Source organism: Balaenoptera musculus, chromosome 1 (genome assembly GCF_009873245.2).
Source record: "Balaenoptera musculus isolate JJ_BM4_2016_0621 chromosome 1, mBalMus1.pri.v3, whole genome shotgun sequence".
Classification (NCBI taxonomy): Eukaryota; Metazoa; Chordata; class Mammalia; order Artiodactyla; family Balaenopteridae; genus Balaenoptera; species Balaenoptera musculus.
The window spans coordinates 159,202,777-159,224,389 of NC_045785.1; the positions used below are offsets into that span (position 1 = coordinate 159,202,777).

The window sequence follows — 21,613 nt, forward strand, 5'->3', positions numbered from 1 at the left end:
GATAAAGTAGTGCAGCAGAAAGGCTTACAGAAGAAATTTGAAAGAAATAAAAAGCTAGATAAAACTTGAGAGGTTTACCACTGAGCAATAGCTGTTACCAATCATCACATAATTAACCCTCCTGCCGCAGGCTCTAATAGCACTCTGGCCTTCAGTGTCCTTTTAATTACATGTTTTACACCTACATGCCCTCTAGGCTCTAAACTCCATGGATCCTTACCTGAGATTAAACCTCTTACTGCCTGGTGGGTGATAAGAGTTCCAGGAAATAAAACATATGCAGCACAATGTATTATTTTATTTACCTTTGTTTCCTACTAGGCACTGAGGGTCATTTACTTCTGGATTAATGAAATAAAAGCAGAGTTCTCTGAAAAACCATGCGGATATTGCCCAGGAGGTGTTCCAAGCTGGTTCCATACAACATACCTTGTCCTGGGTTTGACATCGGAAACAGTCACAGTCAAAGCAGTACTGGTCCCTCAGCTGCTTCCGGCGCTCCTCGCTGGTCATCAGCATATCCAGGTAGCAGATGGTGAGCTGCGGAGACCAGAGAGGGAGGGGTCACACGGCTGCTGTGATCATTTTCTTTAACCAATGGCTATTATTGTGAATCATTAAAGTAAAACGCGTTTTTATTGCACACCAAAAAAGTGTAAGTAAGAGAGAAGATACAACTTATGGTCTCTCCACCCAAATAATCACATGTAAAATTTTTAATGCATTACCTTCCAGTCTTTGTTATGTGGTGAGCACATGTGTATCATATATTTATTTTAAAGAATTGGGCTCATTAACTCTATATACTTTTGCACCTTATCTTTTATTCACTAAACAGTAAAATATCAAGAGCTGTTGTATGTTTGATATTACTAAGTTTTGGTAATAAATTTTGTAACCACTGGCAATCAGAGAAGCCAAATTAATCCTGGCAATCAAATGGGTGGCAGATTATGTAGCCAGATTGCTCTTAAATCCTAATCAATTCTATAGCTGCTTCATGGAATTTAGGGTCAACCAGATTTGGAATCCTGGAACTTAGGAGACAGTTCCCTTACTTCTGAGGCTTTCATTTATTTATTTTAAAAATAAATTTATTTATTTATTTTTGTCTGCACTGGGTCTTCATTGCTGTGTGCGGGCTTTCTCTAGTTGCAGCAAGAGGGGGCTACTCTTCGTTGCGGTGCGCGGGCTTCTCATTGCAGTGTCTTCTCTTGTTGTGGAGCGCAGTCTCCAGGCACACAGGCTTCAGTAGTTGTGGGACATGGGGCTCAGTAGTTGTGGCTCGTGGACTCTAGAGCATGGGCTCAGCAGTTGTGGCACATGGGCTCAGTAGTTGTGGCTGGTGGGCTCTAGAGCGCAGGCTCAGTGGTTGTAGCGCATGGGCTCAGTAGTTGCGGCATGCAAGCTCTAGGGCACGCGGGCTTCAGTAGCTGTGGCTCGTGGGCTCTAGAATGCTGCTCAGTAGTTGTGGTGCACAGGCTTAGTTGCTCCACGGCATGTGGGATCTTCCCAGACCAGGACTCAAACCCGTGTTCCCTGCATCGGCAGGTGGATTCTTAACCACTGTGTCACCAGGGAAGTCCCACTTGTGTAGCTTTTTTTAAAAAGGTGGAATACTTTCCCAAATAGGGAGAATTTCATGTCAGGATGCAATCACCGATGGAGGCTCCTAAATTGACTTCCTCGGACCCTTTTAAATGTTATAACTATGCCCTGCCTTGAATGGTAAAAGGTCATGGGTGAGAGGGCACACTTCAGGGACTTTTCCGGTTTCTCTCTAGCCCTAAGATTCCACTTCGAGACATAGGTCTTTAGGTAACATCATGAGGTTTAAACATTTCTCACTTGACTAGATCTCCTATGTACTGAAAGTCTAATTCAAAATTTACAAAACGTTACTCCCGATTTCCCCAATCTTTCCCTCCCAGCTGGAGCCTTCCCAAGATACTAAGTCGTCTTTTGTGTTATTCAAGCGGAAACCTCGGAGTCGCCCCTGACTTCTCTTCCTTTCACCACCCCCCAATCCACCAGGAAGCTCTGTGGGCTCAACCATAAAAATACACCCAGAACCAACCACACTCCACCCTCTCCCCCTGTTCTTTCCTGGTCGGATCCACCATCATGTCTTGCCAGTAAAATACAAGTCTCACCAGGTGTCCCTGCTTCTCCCCTTGGTCCCCTACACTCCATCCTCTAACCAGGATGATTCACTTAAAATGTCAGGTGGATCAAATCTTTCCTCTGCTCCAAATGCTCCCCCTTTTGCTTAGAGCAATGGCCAAGTCCTTATAATGGACTCCCACAGTGCAACTCACAGCGTGGGTCTGCGGTGTGGGTTACAGGTCTACGTCAAGATGAGAAAAGAAATGCAGAGTTCATATTTAGAAACTTTTACAGCAATCTGGTAAGAGAAATTTTAGATGGCTCTAATAATAAGACATTGGGCTCTTGTTTTATATGTTTTTTAAATGTCAATTTTCTAGTAATTCATTTCCATTAAGTCTTATAAAACTATTAGCCGGCAATGGATTAGGGAAAACAATAATAAAGAAACGGGTCCTCCGCGACAGGTACTGGGAGCAGCAGTGGCTTCACACCATCCAGGCCTGTTCCCTCTCCGCATCCATCTCCTCTCCCCTCCCGGCTGTCCCAGCCAGCCTGGCCTCACCCTGGGTTCACACACAGGCCTGCCTCAAGGCCTGCGCACTGGCTGTTTCTTCTGCCCTTCCCCCAGCTCTACCGCGGTGACCTCCCTCAGCTCCTTTGAGTTTCCATCAAATCTGACTTTCTCACTGAGGTCCAACCTCACTACCCTATTTACAATAACAACCCGACTCCCACCTCACCCAAGCACTCCTAATTCCCTCACCCCACTCTAGTTTTCCTTTTTCTGTAACTTAATCGGCTGGTGACATAACTGTGTAAATTACTTCTTCATTTGCTTTTACGTGTAGAAAGTAATTATGGGGGCCTGTGTGGTGGGGGAAGAAGGGGATATTGTAGGAGAGGAAGGAGGCGGGATTATCCACTGAGGGAGATGACAAAAACTCCCTAGAGCAAAACACTCCATGCGGTTTTCTTCGACTTGAAAGAAAGCATCTCATGTCTACAAAGCATGATCTTACTCGTTTGACAGCATGGTAGGGCAGAGAAGGCCATCCTCGGACAGAAAACACACCTTTGGGAGGCCTCGTTAAAGCGGTCAGTGGGGAAGAAGGTCAAGTCCACCCTGGCCGGTACCAGGGCGACAGAAGCCACCACCTCATCTGGCCGGCCATCTACAGACCCTTCACCTGTTAGGCAGCTATAACATGCTCTCCACACACAGAAATCAGAGTACCCGCCCTTTAGAAATGTACACTGACGTTACTGTACATTTACGATGTGCTGGGCACTCACCTAGTGAGGCAGCACGAGGCAGTGAAAACCAGCCAAGTCTTAGATCCATTCGGGATTTGCACCCACATCTATTGATTTAAGCCTGATGCTCTTTTTACAATAACACAGTTGCTTCTCATACCTCTGCTCGAGTGGTGGGAAGGGGAGAGGGGGGAAAGTAGGAGAGGCTGACTTCTTAAGGAGCTGCTGCGGCACCATCAGACCTAAGATCCTCAAGCCCACGCTAAGCAACAGTCAGTAACAACTGGGCTCCTGCAGCTGAGACCACAGCCACTTTTTAATTCCCTAAATCTTTCTTTTCCCTCATGATCTGAAGCCAGAGCTGCCTCTGAGGTACAAAGGGCCACCATATCAGGCAAGTTCCTCTTAAATTCCAAATAACCGATTTCTAAGCACACTTTTTGAAACAGCCCGTTAGTAAGTTTGGGGCAGCATACACATTCATCTTGAATTATCAGGCTCTCAGGGGCCCAGTTTCCTTGTATGAGATGAGATGGTAAAATGCGCTGATCTCTGTGTTCCCTTCTGGGTTAACTCTAGGACCCTAATTCTCAATCCAGACCAATGGCTCTTAGTCATCAGCCCCAGCTATCGGGTCAGATTAATCGGTAGTACTTATCGGGTGATTACAATGGGCCCAGTGTGAAGCCAACAAATCCAGGGCCTGTCACACCAGAGAAATATGCTTGACAAACCTAAGAGTTTATTACAAGGGCCAAAACTCATGAGTGATCATGCCAGGCAGTGAATGGGCAACAGGAGACTAGTTATTTCATTTAACCCCAAAAAGAGACTCCTACGGCCTCCCTCAGTGTTCTGTAACTGCCTGGAACCATTACCCGGACTGTGCAATGGCTTTCTAACTGGCCTCCCTGCTGCCGTCAGTCTACACTGCATCTTCTAGACTGCTTTAAGAGAGATCTTCCTAAAGCTCATATTTGATCATGTCATTTCTCTATGCAAAGAGTTCTGATGGTTTCTCCCTGCCTATAGGATAAGGATACACAAGGCTTCCCCAGAAGATCTTCTGTCTGCCTTTCTAGACTCCGCATCTCTCCCTACACCCTACCATCTGTCACCATTATGTACAACGCTACACACTGAAACAATGCACGCCATGCAACGTGTATGGTGTTGGCCTTCACCAGCCAACGCCCTTTCCTCCACTCTCAGCTTATTCAGAATTCTCTCCTCCTTCAGGCTTGGCTCAAATATGCCTCCTCCAATGAAGAATGTCCAGTTCCTCCCGTGCCTCTTTCACATCATTGAAGTCTGCAAAAATACACTGTATCAAAGCTGAAGTTCTCAAAGGCAAAAACATTTTTATTCATATTTTTTGGGGAAAAAAAAAGCGCCGGATTACTAACTAGTAATGACAGCTAAATCATTTTATCAACCAAAGATAAAAACCTTTATTAAAGACGCGTTGACTTGTACCAAAATGTTCATTGCAGCTCTATTTACAATAGCCAGGACATGGAAGCAACCTAAGTGTCCATCATCGGATGAATGGATAAAGAAGATGTGGGACATATATACAATGGAATATTACTCAGCCATAAAAAGAAATGAAACGGAGGTATTTGTAATGAGGTGGATGGAGTTAGAGTCTGTCATACAGAGTGAAGTAAGTCAGAAAGAGAAAAACAAATACAGTATGCTAACACATATATATGGAAGCTAAGGAAAAAAAAAAAAAGGCCATGAAGAACCTAGTGGCAAGACGGGAATAAAGACACAGACCTACTAGAGAATGGACTTGAGGATATGGGGAGGGGGAGGGGTGAGATGTGACAGGGTGAGAGAGTGTCATGGACATATATACACTACCAAATGTAAAATAGATAGCTAGTGGGAAGCAGCCGCATAGCACAGGGAGATCAGCTCGGTGCTTTGTGACCACCTAGAGGGGTGGGATAGGGAGGGTGGGAGGGAGGGAGATGCAAGAGATATGGGAACATATGTATATGTATAACTGATTCACTTTGTTATAAAGCAGAAACTAACACACCATTGTAAAGCAATTATACTTCAATAAAGATGTTTAAAAAAAAAAGAATAAAAGGATGTAAGACTCAGAATGATATCAAGATAATAAGGGCATATAAACAGTCTCTGAAAGGGGAAGGAAAAAAGAGGATATCCTAAAATTGCTCATAATAACAGAAAAATGCAGAGTATTGTGCGGGGAATGGTGTTCTTATCATAAAGTGCTAATAACATTGTTAGGTAATTCAGCCAAATAAAGCAGTATTTATGTACTCATCACTAGAAGATCACGAATCTTAAAAAAAAAAGACTCATTGACTCACTAGTTTTAATGGAGAATCTGCTCACTAAATGTAGGGCTCATTTAGTGGGAACATATATATGAAACTTTGCCATTGATCAGTGGATGTTTTAATGGCAAAGAACAAAACTGCATTAAAATATTAATGCTACTGACCGTTGCTTTGCCGTTTTACTGCAGCTCTTATGGAAAATGCAGTAAATCAATTCCAACATTAGAGTAATATCATGAAAGGTATTTGCTGGATATTGACTTTATTGCTTACTTGAAAATTTCAAGGCAAAGTGAACCCCTTTTCCCTGAAGCCCATCTTCTCATTATGTACTTTGGAGTGGATAATAAGATCAAATTAAAATTAGACTTGGTCAGGGCTTCCCTGGTGGCGCAGTGGTTGAGAATCTGCCTGCTAATGCAGGGGAAACGAGTTCGAGCCCTGGTCTGGGAAGATCCCACATGCCGCGGAGCAACTAGGCCCGTGAGCCACAACTACTGAGCCTGCGCGTCTGGAGCCTGTGCTCCGCAACAAGAGAGGCCGCGATAGTGAGAGGCCCGCGCACCGCAATGAAGAGTGGCCCCCGCTTGCCGCAACTAGAGAAAGCCCTCGCACAGAAACGAAGACCCAACACAGCCAAATAAATAAATAAATAAATAAATAATTAAAGGTGCTAATAATTTTTTTTAAAAAAATTAGACTTGGGCTTCCCTGGTGGCGCAGTGGTTGAGAATCTGCCTGCCAATGCAGGGGACACGGGTTCGAGCCCTGGTCTGGGAAGATCCCACATGCCGCGGAGCAACTGGGCCCGTGAGCCACAACTACTGAGCCTGCGCGCCTGGAGCTTGTGCTCCGCAACAGGAGAGGCCGCGATGGTGAGAGGCCTGCGCGTCTGGAGCTTGTGCTCCGCAACGAGAGGCCGCGACAGTGAGAGGCCCGCGCACCGCGATGAAGAGTGGTCCCCGCTTGCCGCAACTGGAGAAAGCCCTCGCACAGAAACGAAGACCCAACACAGCCAAAAATAAATAAATTAATTAAAAAAAAAAAAAAAAAATTAGACTTGGTCTTCATTTCTCGAATTACATTGTCACAGTTATAAATTTTTCTAATACTGGCTCTCAATTGAAAATAGACTTTGAAAAATCCTCCCTCTCTTTAAAGTCAAACCTGAGTGTTATTCATGTCTCTTCTCTTTGTCACACCCTCTGAGTCAGTCAATTTTCAAATTCTGCTAATTCTAGCTTATAAATATATTCTTCAGATCCCCCATCACAAGCCACCACCTGAATCTCCCGTCTTCAGGCTGCCACTGTCACCTCTTGCCTGGATTATGCATCATTCTCCCAATCTTGCCTACACATGGAAAAACTCATCGTGCCGTTCCTTTGCTTAAACTCTTCAGTGATGTCCCATTTCCTGTCCCCCTCCCTTCCAACAAATATTTAATGAGTGCATCCTATACACCAGGCACTGTTACAGACCCTTCAGGTGAACTGAGATCCTCAATAAGGCCCCCATGGGTTGCTTGGTCTGGTCCCTGCATATTCCCTCATCCGCTGGTCACATCTGAATTTGTCAGTCTATTGATGTGAACTGCTTCCTGTTCCTTGAAGTCACCATTCTGTCCCTGGTCCCTGTGTCTTTGTCTAGAATGCCTGCCCCTGTCTTAGCCAACTTTAACCCGCTGGATCCTTTAATAGTCTAGGAGTCACTTCTCTGGAAGCCTTCCTTATCCTCTCCCACAACCCCTGCTCCTTACCACCACCTGAGTGTCCCTGCTCTGAACTTCTAGAAAGCCCTGTGCCCATTTACACTATTTTAGTTTTCATATTCTATTACTGTGTTCTGTTCTGTGTCAGTTTCCTCAATTACACCTTGAATTCCTGAAGGCAAGGCAAGGTCTCACTCATCTTTGTATTCCCAACGCCCACCCCAGTACATGATACCAGTAAGCATGCAGTGAATTTGTTAAATGACTTAGCAAATAGAGATGGCTGGGAGAAGACAAAGACCGTTATGATCCCAAAACATTTTAGATGAAAACTGATACTTGGGGATACTGATATGCTCAATCTGTGCAAATCACATTTCTCTCAATTGCTGTGGCTCCAGAGAACACTGGCAGCCAATGGCATTATTTGTAACAGCTACAATCTCTTCTAACCAGGAAATCCCATGAGGGTGGCCTGGACTGTCCAGCTTTCTTCCATGATCCACGTTCTTGAAGACTGTCAGGTGATAACATGTGTTTCGTAGCTTAACAAAACCCAGAAGAGGCAGCCATCAGCAACCCAGCATGTGAGCCACGACTTAAACTATAATACACACATCTCCTGGTAGGAGGTGCTGGATGAGGAGACAAAAACCCAAACAAACAAACAAAACAAAAAACAGCCCCCACCCCCTGCTAGACACAAAACAGTCCCAGAACTCAACATCACAGTGAAAATCCTTAAACAGCAAAGTGTTATATGTGGTGCTGGTACGAAGGGAAATGGTCCAAAAAGTCCGAAGGATGACTTTATGTGGAGAGAAACAAAGGTAAGAAATTTCTGTTATGGTGGAACCCTGTGTAATTTTCTAGTTCTCCTTGTGTGAGGTTTGAAATGTTCTCATCTCAAACTGGCAATGCGTTGGCTTTCATGTTACTTTCTTTCCGGGGCCCATGGGACACACCTGAGGATTGGTGGTAGTTTCAAAATGGGTCTAAGGTTCTATTCCACCTCTGGTTTTGTCTCCAGCAAACCTCATTCATTCACTCAACAAATACTGACTGAGGAGTTTCTATATTACAGGCGCTATCCAGTCTTCTCTCATGCAGCCTACATTCTGGTACTTCCATCCCAAATAGCACATTTTAAAACTGGGGGTGCCCTAATGAGCAATAAAGCCAAAATGCAAAATTGATGCTATAATGCAAAATTTCTACATATCCTTCTTTATCCAATTTCACAAAAGCCAATATTTGCACAGTAAAAAGGAATTGTCCCTCTTAATTAACCTCAAAATGTCCTTTCTCCCTCTCCACTACCTCTACCACAAGGGGCCGGTTTTAAGTGTGCAGGATGTATTTTCAGTGTTGGGGTGGCTACAAGCATGAACTGAGCAGGGACTAGACACGGGAGTTCCTCACTGATGCAACCGTCGTACACAGCGAACAGCCATCCCATCTGGGATGCCAACAGCGCCCTCAGTGAGGAACACTGCTGGTCTTTACACTATGTATGCTCGATTTAACAGAAAGGCAACCCAACGAAGTGTTACTGAATGCCTCCTGGGGTGTAAGGCAAAGTGCTAGGTAGTAAAGGAGACACAGTAAGACACAACTGCCTGTCTTCATGAAGCTCACAGCTGAGTGGAGAAGTCACCAAAAGAGCCGGAATAAGTGCCAAAGAAATATTAATAACCGCTGTAAGAGAGAGCTCAGAAGAAAAGATACTTTAATTTGAGAAATCAGCAAAAGCTTTATAGAAGACATGATGTTTGAGAGGGCCTTGAGGGGTGGGTAATGTTAAGACAGGTAGAAATGGTGGGCAGACAGAGGGGGAGCAACTAAGCAGAGAAAACGTCATGCACCAAGACATGTATAATGGTAGGGCAAGAAATTTATTTTCTGAACAAGCTGGTATATAAAGGACTTATGGGGAGAATCCTCTCTTTGTTGAGAAGCCGCTTTGATAAGTACCATAGGGAAAAATATGAGTCTGCAGGGCCTGATGCGGAGCAGAATATTCTGTGTCAGGCAAGAGGAAGGATTTGCTTGTTGCTCCAGAGATGGAAAGAGAAGGACGTGAAATAAGCACCAAAAGACAGTGTTTTTTCAACTAAATGAAAAACAACCAAGGAGAAGAACTGGCAGCCAAGTCTAGAAAACAAGATATAAAGAGATTTCTTTGTTGTTTCTGAAAAGTCCAACTGTTTCCAATAGTTTTTCTGTTTGCTTGTCAAGTTACCTCTTTTTCAAAAAATTTAGTAAAACAACACCACCACCATCATTATCAAAAGGCAGCCATCCCTCAGCTCCCAAACTAATGTTGAAATTGGATAGTGGTCCCCACTTCTTACCTGCCTTGAAGTCACATACGACCCAAGGAAAAATATCTAAATTCTATATACTGTTGACAGATATCCCAGTGTACCAACTACACTGATCCTAAAAATTGGAAATTCAGTAAGTGGCTGTATAAGAGACAGCTTATTCAGTTGAAAATCAGTTTGGACTGAGCCAAATCCCTGTCTACATAAAATATGGTACCTCTGAGTTCAGGTTTTATTGGCTGAGTGCTGCATAAATGCAATAAAAGCTTATGATGGTCTGTTTTCCTTGCAATAAATATCCACTTTAGCAAATTGGAAGGTAGAAGGAAACTGGGTTCTAAAAAGCGTAAATATCTATAACCCAGAATTCCGGGTAGTAATTGTGTCAACCCTGTCAGGATCGGGTTCAGCAGCCCTGGAGCAGCCCACCTGCAGCTGCCTTGCGAGACCTCGGACTTCTCAGAAGGCTCCTCATCAAAAGAGGCTGGCTGGGCAGCCTGCAAAACTGCAAGGGTCAAGGCCAGTTCACTGCTGGAGGTCATACTTCCTGTCCCCTATTCCCTTCACATCTCTGCTTGGACAGTTACCCAGAGATGCTGACGCTGATAGATTTGTAAAGGTCCAACGACAACCTGAAAGAGTAAAACTCGTTTGCTTTCTTACCATGAAGGTAAAAACGAGTCACCTCTGAAATGCAATTAGGGACCTTGGGAATAAGTAAGCCCTTGGGATCTCATTCACAAGCTGGGCTGCCCTCCCTGCCTATGGAAGGATGACCACTTGCAGAGATGCGAGGGGCCGCTGAACTGTCACACACACAAAACACACACTCTGTCACACACACATACAACAGGAACTGTCATCATCCAGAAAAACGGTGATTAAAAAAAAAACGTTAGCTCATCTATAATCTGGGAGAGGTGATGGGTAAATCAGTCGCTGGGTAGAGGTGTTATACATCTGCTCCTTGGCAGAAGGACAACGAAAAGCTGCCCCTCAGGCACAACTGGCTTTAGGGCAGCGCCTTGCTGAGAGGGTCTCTGATGGAAAAGGAGGCCAGCCAGTGGGAAACACGGGTTCCTTACCTCCTCTCCGGCCTCAATGTCTCGGACTGCACGCAGTAAGAGGTGGGGTCCGTTGAACACAATTGAACAGTTGGGGTCACAGCTGTGATTGAGCAAAGACATACTGCAGGAAAGAAAAAAAAGGAGAGACCATCGTGGCCCAGAATATGGAATCAAATATCTAAACTTAACGACTATTGTGGGCAAAAGACACTTTAGCTTAGGGGCAGGGGGACAGGTAAGGTTGACAGTGTACCAGGGATTGAGTGCTCTAGGGCCACTAGCCCACTTCCTGTGAAGTGAAACGCTCCCCAAGACGGAGGCTCATTAGGGAAGTTTGTTAATAAAAATATTTTCTGAGTCCTTCGGGGGGGATGGGTGAGGGGAGGTAGTTGTCTCATTATACCAGCCAGTAAGGCAACCCAACATGAAGATGGGAAAAAAAAACTGACTTGCAAAGGAATAATTTCTGAGATAATGGGATACGGCAGTTAAAACCGCAGCCAAGACACCACTGAGCTTCCCACACAGGACCGCATTTGTCGATCTCCTTTGGAGGAACTGCCACCTTCACGAGAACATGCACAACTATGCTGAAGAATAATTAGGAGTACTTCCTCTTCAACAGAACGCTAGGTTATCTCGCTAACGAGACCCTCATGCATTCTGGGCCATGGCCAAGTCATTTTATTACCTTGGAGGCACATTTTTTTTTTCCATCTGGGGAGGGAATGGATTTAAGCTGCCACCACATTTACAGTTAGAAATAACTGTAAGTGAGCATCACCATGTAGAAACCACTTTCTTAGCACTTGAGCATGTTTATCAAATTTAACCATCACCATAATCTTCTGAGGATCATTTACTGATGAGGAAACTGACACATGGAAGTTAAATGACTTCCCCAAGGACACATAACTAGTAAATGGTGACTGAATTTGAACCAGGTGGTCTGAACTCAGAGCCCATGCTCTGAACTAGTCTATGTTACTGCTTTTTGAGGACCCATACCATAGACATGTAGTTGATAACATGTGAGAAATAAGAAGCTGAATTCTCAGACTCACAGTTAATTATAAGAAAGACCCTATTTGTATTAGGACCCTAATAGCATGAAAACAAAAGGAAACTAGGAGTGACCCTGGAGTGCTTGTGGAAGGACAGTCTAGTAGCTCAGTGATTCAGATCACCTCAGAGATAGCTGGAGAGAACACTTCAGAAGGCCAGAGCCTGAAAGTGTTCTCACCTCCTGGAGCAATGGGGCTCAGAGTATGCTAAGTCGAAAGACCAAATGAACCCAACTGGCGCAGTATGGCAAGTCTGGTGAAACGATCATGTGCATCAGCCCAGAAGGGTGGGGGAATAACAAAATCTCAGCCTGATGGTTTATTAGCACCCACAATCCCCAACTTTTTACCTCAAAGTTCCTGAGAACAAGAATTTAGATCTGAGGTATGCCTCTCTGTTAATACCATAGCATATAATGTGGTGATATAAAACGGTTTTTTTTTTTTTAACTTCACATTTTCCATTTTCTTGTAACTTATCATTAAGTTTCAAGCGTGGCTCTTGAACCAGCTGCTTGTAACAGCCTTTCAAACTACTTTTAAAAGGGTGAGGAGGTGGGTGGGAATTAAAGTTGCTTCTTCCAGTAAATGAAATGCCATCCACCATACCTAGGATACAGGCCAACACCAACTTCCTGCATCTCTGCATTACAGATGGTGAAAGAGTTGCAGATCACCTGTAAAAACAAGGGGGAGACAGGATTACCAGTCACCTAAGAAACTTCATAGGCAAGACAACAAAAATTTTCAAAATAAAATGTAGGATCCTTGGGACTTCCCTGGTGGCGCAGTGGTTAAGAATACACCTGCCAGGCTCCCTGACTTCAGACTACACTACAAAGCTCCAGTAATCAAGACAGTATGGTACTGGCACAAAAACAGAAACATAGATCAATCGAACAGGATAGAAAGCCCAGAGATAAACCCACGCACATATGGTCACCTTATCTTTGATAAAGGGGGCAAGCATATACAGTGGAGAAAAGACAGCCTCTTCAATAAGTGGTGCTGGGAAAACTGGACAGGTACATGTAAAAGTATGAAATTAGAACACTCCCTAACACCATACACAAAAATAAATAAACTCAAAATGGATTAAAGACCTAAATGTAAGGCCAGACACTAACAAACTCTTAGAGGAAAACATAGGCAGAACACTCTATGACATAAATCACAGCAAGATCCTTTTGACCCAGCTCCTAGAGAAATGGAAATAAAAACACAAATAAACAAATGGGACCTAATGAAACTTAAAAGCTTTTGCACAGCAAAGGAAACCATAAACAAACCAAAAGACAACCCTCAGAATGGGAGAAAATATTTGCAAATGAAGCAACTGACAAAGGATTAATCTCCAAGATTTACAAGCAGCTCATGCAGCTCAATATCAAAAAAACAAACAACCCAATCCAAAATGGGCAGAAGACCTAAACAGACATTCCTCCAAAGAAGATATACAGATTGCCAATAAACACATGAAAGAATGCTCAACATCATTAATCATTAGAGAAATGCAAATCAAAACTACAATGAGATATCATCTCACACCAGTCAGAATGGCCATCATCAAAAAATCTAGAAACAATAAATGCTGGAGAGGGTGTGGAGAAAAGGGAACACTCTTGCACTGTTGGTGGGAATGTAAGTTGATACAGCCACTATCCTCCACTATGGAGGTTCCTTAAAAAACTAAAAATAGAACTACCATACGACCCAGCAATCCCACTACTGGGCATATACCCTGAGCAAACCATAATTCAAAAAGAGTCATGTACCAAAATGTTCATTACAGCTCTATTTACAATAGCCAGGACATGGAAGCAACCTAAGTGTCCATCATCGGATGAATGGATAAAGAAGATGTGGCACATATATACAATGGAATATCACTCAGCCATAAAAAGAAACGAAATGGAGTTATTTGTAGTGAGGTGGATGGAGTTAGAGTCTGTCATACAGAGTGAAGTAAGTCAGAAAGAGAAAAACAACTACCGTATGCTAACACATATATATGGAATCTAAGGGAAAAAAAAAAAGGTCATGAAGAACCTAGTGGCAAGATGGGAATAAAGACACAGACCTATTAGAGAATGGACTTGAAGATATGGGGAGGGGGAAGGGTAAGATGTGACAAAGTGAGAGAGTGGCATGGACATATATACACCACCAAATGTAAAATAGATAGCTAGTGGGAAGCAACCGCATAGCACAGGGAGATCAGCTCTGTGCTTTGTGACCACCTAGAGGTGTGGGATAGGGAGAGAGGGAGGGAGGGTGATGCAAGAGGGAAGAGATATGGGAACATATGTATATGTATAACTAATTCACTTTGTTATAAAGCAGAAACTAACATACCATTGTAAAGCAATTACACTCCAATAAAGATGTTAAAAAAAAAAAAAAGAATCTGCCTGCCAATGCAGGGGACACGGGTTTGAGCCCTGGTCCAGGGAGATCCCACACGCCGTGGAGCAACTAAGCCCGTGAGCCACAACTACTGAGCCTGTGCTCCAGAGCCCACGAGCCACAACTACTGAGCCCATGTGCCACAACTACTGAAGCTCATGTGCCCTAGATCCCATGCTCTGCAACAAGAGAAGCCACTGCAATGAGAAGCCTGCGCACCGCAACGAAGAGTAGCCCCCGCTCGCTGCAACTAGAGGAAGCCTGCGCGCAGCAATGAAGACCCAACACAGCCATAAATAAATAAGTAAATAATAGGAATGGAGCAGGAAAGAGAAAGAGAAATTTTAAAGAATATGTGCCATGTGTTAGATTTACTTCTCTTCATTATTTTATTTATTTATTTATTTTTATAAATTTATTTATTTATTTTTGGCTGCGTTGGGTCTTTATTGCTGCGTGCGGGCTTTCTCTAGTTGCGGCGAGCAGGGGCTACTCTTCATTGCGGTGCACCGGCTTCTCATTGTGGTGGCTTCTCTTGCTATGGAGCGCGGCTTCAGTAGTTGTGGCTTGCAGGCTCTAGAGCACAGGCTCAGTAGTTGTGGTGCACGGGCTTAGTTGCTCTGCAGCATGTGGGATCTTCCTGGACCAGGGCTTGAACCCGTGTCCCCCTGCATTGGCAGGCGGTTTCTTAACCACTGCGCCACCAGGGAAGTCCCTGCAGTGTGTTATTTGAAATGTGCTGCAACCAGTTACCCAAAACCTTCTCTCTTACCTTGTCACTTAGAAACAGAATACAAAAATTATAAAATCTAAGCTGACTGGTTTTTTTTTTTTTAGCTGACTGGTTTTTAAAAAGTAAATGATAGTAACGGTAAACATCAGGTCATGAAACCATGATGCTATCTAAGGCCAAACCAAAAACATTCATTTAAAAATCTATGTGTTGATAAATAATGCTTTTTTTTGGTGGGGGGGTACAAAACTAATTTAAAGCAAATTAAACTATGTATACCACTTGTTAAATGGAAAAATTAAAATTCTGTCCTTATGTTATATGAATATTATTGATTTTGCAAATGTATTTTACTATACAAGCCAGGTAATAAATAAAATAATCTTACTTAAGTAAAGTACTTTATCACATCCCATATCACAATATACTGGGACATGTGTCCTTCTAGACCCTGGTACATTCAAGTACTGCTTCCACAACTTTAAAAGTGTCTGTCACATTTCAAGCTGTGGTCACAAATAGTGTTCACTAGACATATAGAATATTCAGTATTGACTTGCCAAGGCTAAAATCAACATCAAGGCCAATGTCATAACTGAGGGAACAGCAATCATAAAATTGTGCTTCCTATTTTACATGTTTTCCAAGGTCAAACTACCAAATGTTAGCAAATGAGGATTCACAGAATGAAGCCCCCTTAGATAAAATGTTTGCTTTCTAAAATCCACCCATATTTTCATTTTTCTAAGGGCTTTACTCACAGCAGAACTTATTATATCTTCAACAATTGTCCTTGATAATCGAAAGCAAAACAGGAATGATATTCACAAATTTGCTCATTGTTCTTTCCCTGAGGACATCACCTAGCATTTCACCTCCTTATAAGTCATCTGATGAAAAAAGCACTTACTATAGATGTCTGCCAAGTATGTATAAAAATATAAAGCCCTGGAACATGATTTCCATTGTTTAATTTCCCTCCCACATCCTGAGGCTCAGAACTACTATGATATTCTTAAATAACTTATTATAGAATATTGTTGTAGGTTTCCATAGCTCTGACGTAAGAGTCTTTTCTGTTAAAAATTGTATTTAGTCATGCTCCTATCCAAAAAGTTTATTATCACAATGAATTCAACTTTTTTCCATAGAGCATACTTAAAGATTCTTTTGTTCAACTTGAATCTCTAAAAATGTTCTCTTACATGATAATCCAGTTTCACCATTCTCTTTCCATGTAATTGGAGCAAAAATCTACCCGTGGGCAGTGCCAGTATTCCTCACTGTAACTTTTCTGAGTTCCAGTACTAAATTCCTAAATGACGTATGCTAGGTGGTGAGTATCACCTCACTGAGGCTGAATCGAATATAGCAGAGTGCGCCTCAAATCAAGTTAACTGATTTTCCATCAAGTTAATGGAGAAAAGAAAACTGCAGAAAAATATTCCATGTGAAAGATAATACTGAACACTAACCAACTGCTTAATGTAATCCCCAAACGAAGGATGAATTCAAGTGTGAGCTGAGGTTATGCTCACTATGTAGAAATTAAGGTGAATATTCTTTCCAGGAGAAAATTTGGCAGGCGAGGGTTTGTCATACTGATCGTACTTGACATCTCAGGGACTGAAACCCCAGAAGCATGTATTTCACATTAGAGCACGTGAAGTGTGCATGACTCATCTGCAAGCTGCACGGGCCTGCACCAGGGTGTTCTGGGGGCTATAGCGTCTGGAGCTGTTTCTGGCGAGCAGTGGCCACAGATGTGGGAGCACCTCAGTGGGTCAATCCTTCTGTGGCTTCCCATGCCTACCCAATCCCTGGACACTGCCCAATGACCCACGTGAGCGGGAGCCAGGAAGCAAAGGACACCAGACTAGACAGTCACAACTCTAGTTACGGAGTCCAGAGGATGCAAGAAACTAGGCTCTGAGGTTAGACAGTCCCTCTTGTGATCTCTCAAGGTGTGCTCCTTTATTTTCAGAAATACAGAAGCAAGTAAAAGAGAAAATAAACCATGGCTTCATTCCCACCCGCACCCCAACCCTTTCTCTAAGAGGTAATCAGCCCTTCCCCGCTTCCACCAGCCACTCTTACAGACAGACAGATACACAACAGATGGGTGGGACTTCAATGCAAGGACACGATGTGATTATTTGTCCTTTCTTCTGGTACCATATTAAATTAAACAGCATAATGAATACATAAATGGTACTCTTCCCAGCCTCTCTCCTGACCAGGCGCCTGAGTTGGTGATGATAAAACACCGGCACGCACCCTGCACCACTTCAGTAGTGACCTACAGAGATTCGTAAGGGAAGACCCCCTTGTCCCATTCAGAGTTCATCAGAATGTGAAGAGGAGGGGATTTGGAAAGGCAGATTAAATACATCTTTTCTTCTATAATGCGTATTGCTGAAAGTAAAGTCTGATGGACTCTTCTTGGTTAGTTAGAGGGACTCCTTAGTAGGAAAGCAATATAGAAGCACGAGCTTTAAAAAGATAGACAAGCCCCGGGCGAGGGAGAGTGGCTGACTGCTGGGCTTGGATCTGGTCCTGACCAAATCTTCCAGTCTCTTCCCGGCCTCTTCTGAAAAGTCTTCTCTCCTGGGAGGCCTCCGGTCTCAGCCAGCTGGGGAGGGAGACCCCTCGCCCTTTGCTCCTGCACGCTGTCCACATGCTCACGCCCACACTCGGCACACGATATTACAGCTATTTCTGTATACCTGACTTCCAAGAGAGTAGAACTTCTACTTTATTCTTTTTTTCCTCCTGGCTCAGACATGTCTGACACACTGCGTTCAAAAAATGTTTGTTTAATATCAGTGACTTTGTTAGCCTTTGTGACTTCTATATAGAATTGTTAATAAACCAAGGCAGGACTTCCCTGGTGGTGCAGTGGTTAAGAATCCGCCTGCCAATGCAGGGGACACGGGTTCGAGCCCTGGTCTGGGAAGATCCCACATGCCGCGGAGCAACTAAGCCCGTGCGCCACAACTACTGAGCCTGCGCTCTAGAGCCCGCGAGCCACAACTACTGAAGCCCGTGTGCCACAACTACTGAAATCTGTGCGCCTAAAGCCCGTGCTCGGCAACAAGAGAAGCCACCACAATGAGAAGCCTGTGCACCGCAACGAAGACCCAATGCAGCCAAAAATAAATAAATTTATTTTTAAAATGTAAAATATAAAATTATTTAAAAAATGTATAAATAAACCAAGGCAATCATCACCGTACAGCCAAAAAAAAAGTTCTCTTAATGTCCTCCTCTCCTTCCCACTTTTCTCTCTCTCCCCATCTCCATTCCTTCCTACAACAAAGTCAGAGTTGCAGGAAGTCACAGTGACTTACACAGACTAGGTTCTGGAACTATAAGAAGATACAAGGTCAGAACCCTGCCCTCAAGGACTCTGAGACCAGCAGGGGAGACAGCTGTATTAGTCAGTTAACAACATGCGAACTGTACTAGTGCCCAGCAGAGGGGTCACTAGCTCAGCTGGGGCAGGTCAGCGAAGGCTCACTGAAGAAGCAGATGCCAGAGGAGGTACCTGGAGTCTGGAGTCACGAGTGTAACTCAAACTTCTTATTCCTTATGTGACACAGTGGGAAAATATCAACTTAATTATAAACTCTAAAAATCTGGTTCCTTAGATTGAGGAAAACTGGCATAAACCTAATACCTACACAGACCCCTTTGACTTTCAAAAGTTAAAGGTGGTGACATCTGATAATAGTAGCTATTACAAAGTAAACACCAATAAGTAAAAGGAATAGGGGTCTAGGGTTTTGACACAGATTGTAGAAAATACCCACCACATTTCTTTCTTGGTTTAAAAAGACTCACAAACCTCTAAAATGTGTCTTCTTCTCACTCCATGTTGTGGAGAGGAGAAAAAAAGGCAGAGCAGTATTAAAGATAGTAGTACCTAAAATACCATGATTTAATTGTTTTTGCTGAAGAGCCAGGAAGGATATACTTCAATTTAAAAAAAAGAAAGAAAGAAAGCAAAGAAAAAGAACCAGAAAGGAGATGCAGGAAGGGCTGAATGCAGGCCAGGGTGACTCTCGGGAGGACAGCCGCCTGGGTAGGGATGACCTCAACGCCTTCCTCCACCACTTGCTGAGGCTGTGTGAAAATCATACTACTGAGCTCACAGTTTTCCAGCACAGAAAAGCCTTTACTAAACCCAAATGTGTAGCCTGAGAGACATCTGACATTTCTGTGGTGCCCTTTGAAGGACTTCTCATCTTATCTTGTCTACTTCTCCAGCCCCTCACCAACAAGCTATTAGTACTTTAGCTTCATTTTAAGGACGAGGAAAAGCAAGCTAAGAGAAATCCATGTGCTATCCTCTGGTACATATTCACCAGCTCTCACAAAGCAGCAGAATTTAGTTTGCCTTAGCAGAAAACTCAGGCCCGAAGGAATTATATACAGGACAGATTGGGAGAGGGGGTTAAGTGAAAGGCGAGGTCTGGAACAGTGTTGTAGCCGGGGCCTTCAGAGTTGGAGATTTATTCACTCATTTATTAAGGGCCTATTATGCACCAAGGCACCGACAGCAAGGAGCAAAAACTACCCCTTTCACCACTTTGCCTGGTGATCCAAGTGAAATAAGAATGTAAAAAACGTCACATTTCTCTCCAGTTCTGACAAAGTTTGGCCTTCCTCAGCCAAAGATTATTTTCCGGACTATTGGCCGTATCTCTTTGCAAGTCAGTCTGTCAAAATCCAAGTTGCAATGACGCAGGGCAGCACTCTAATCTGTCTGCTCAATTTAGAAACACATGAGACTGCTGGTCTTCCACGGCCCTGGGTGGCGCACTGGCCCCCCCCCCGACCCTCTGATCATTCACACGAAGGATTGCTGGGGATTACTGAAGACCAGCTGGGAGACGTAAATTAAAATGGGTGGCCTTTGAAGTTTCCACTCTTCCATTGTCTGACTGCAGCCAGCCGCCCTTACCAAATTAGTGCCACAAAGAAAGGGATACTCGCTCCCCAATACAGGCTGGAAAGATCAATCAGCTACAAAAGAGCAAGCAGCTAAAGGAAGAAGGAGAAAATGAGGCCTTGATACCTTGTCACGTGACTGTCACGGTATTTGTAGGCATTCACACAGGGAAGGATCAGAGACAGAATATGGAGAAAACTCCTCCTTCCCACATGGCCCTCCTGCCATCTTCCTCCCAAATAAGCATGATCGTGGTCTCTTGTTTCATGGATGCCTTCTGCCTTCCCACCTGATCACATTTAAAAACATAGGGAATCTGTATTTTTTATGTGGGGTGAAATGTGCTAAATTATGTGTCTGCATTTCTACACTATTGGCCAATTAGTTTAGATTAGGAAAAGCCAGAAATAAAAGAGCAGAATTTACCAGAAAGCTATAAACCTGAGGAATTGTGCAGATTTAGTGAGATAATACATGCAGGCCTCAGAATGGCTCCTGGCACACAGGAAGCTTGGTAAATAGTAGCAAGATCATTATTATTACCCAGTTCATCAACTATAAGACAAACTCGGTAATTAGTAAGATGCACCATTATATTTTGCACCACTAAGAAAAACCACTAACAAACTATATTATGCTATTAGTCGTAAAACAGATTCCAATTTCAGAGATGTGAAAGTGTGAAAAATATGAACCTTGGGATTAATGAAATACAACATCACTATGTACAGCTCCAGGTTCCCGGAGGAACGTAAATAGAGGTCTATACAGCTGGTATTGGAGGACATACAGGACGTCTGTGTCAGCACGGCCACATCAGGCCCTGAGCTCTGACCTCTCAGAACCCCTCCCACTAACAGACTGGGTTGGCTCTGGGTTGGGTGACTCTTAGCATCACCCAAAGGCATTCACCACTGTCAGTTCATTGTTTTCACCATCCTCTGAATCAGTCATCATAAAACAGACTATCATAAGTCACTCAAAACCCAAAGTACAATCCCGGTATGAAGTTACATCACTTGAGCCAAGTCAATGGTCTTGCCAAATTTGGCTATGCTCTGGAGGTGACCTAATGCACATATGTTCCCACTATCTTCTTTCCATACTCAGTTAAGCAGTGCAATTTTCCCTGGAATGGAATTTAAATTAGTTACTTTAAAATCCAAGTTCACATTTTTCCCCACCTACCACATAGCTCCCTCTAAATAACCAAGTGAAAGCGTTTATGAGGATACATTGGGTAGAGACACTGCAGACGGATTTCAAAGTCACTCATGATTATCCTGACAAGTCATACAGATAGGTATTGTATGCTCCGGAATCTTAGCTGGCTATTTTTCAAGGAGAGTACTGGCCTTCAAGACAACACGTAAGGAACTGAAGAAAGACATACAAAGACGTATACAGAAACTACACAGGACCTGAAGAAAAACAGGGCATGTTGTTTCTGCAACACCCTTGTTACCTAAATGCCAAGGAGTGGGTAATCGTCTATAGCACCAGCCAGAGTCTTTGGTGGCCAAGAGCCCACTGCATTCCTTGGTTATACAAGTATCTGAGAGTAAATTGTCCACTCAATGTTCATTTTATCACAATTTTCATATACTCTTCAGATATCTTTTTAAGAATATTTTTTCATGACCATAGACAAATCCTAACTATTAAAA

The 21,613-nt window shown here is 43.4% G+C and overlaps 1 protein-coding gene across 2 annotated transcripts in view; it reads right to left on the bottom strand.

Annotated features, from left to right (window-relative positions):
• Positions 1-21,613, bottom strand: part of SMYD3 (SET and MYND domain containing 3) — a 711,719-nt gene that overhangs the window by 148,413 nt on the left and 541,693 nt on the right. For both annotated transcript variants that reach the window (XM_036829018.1, XM_036829026.1), the window contains 3 exons: positions 12,463-12,530; positions 10,808-10,910; positions 430-540 (listed from right to left, as the gene is read on the bottom strand). In XM_036829018.1, coding sequence (XP_036684913.1) covers positions 430-540; positions 10,808-10,910; positions 12,463-12,530 — 282 coding nt within the window. The remainder of the gene's footprint in view (positions 1-429; positions 541-10,807; positions 10,911-12,462; positions 12,531-21,613) is intronic.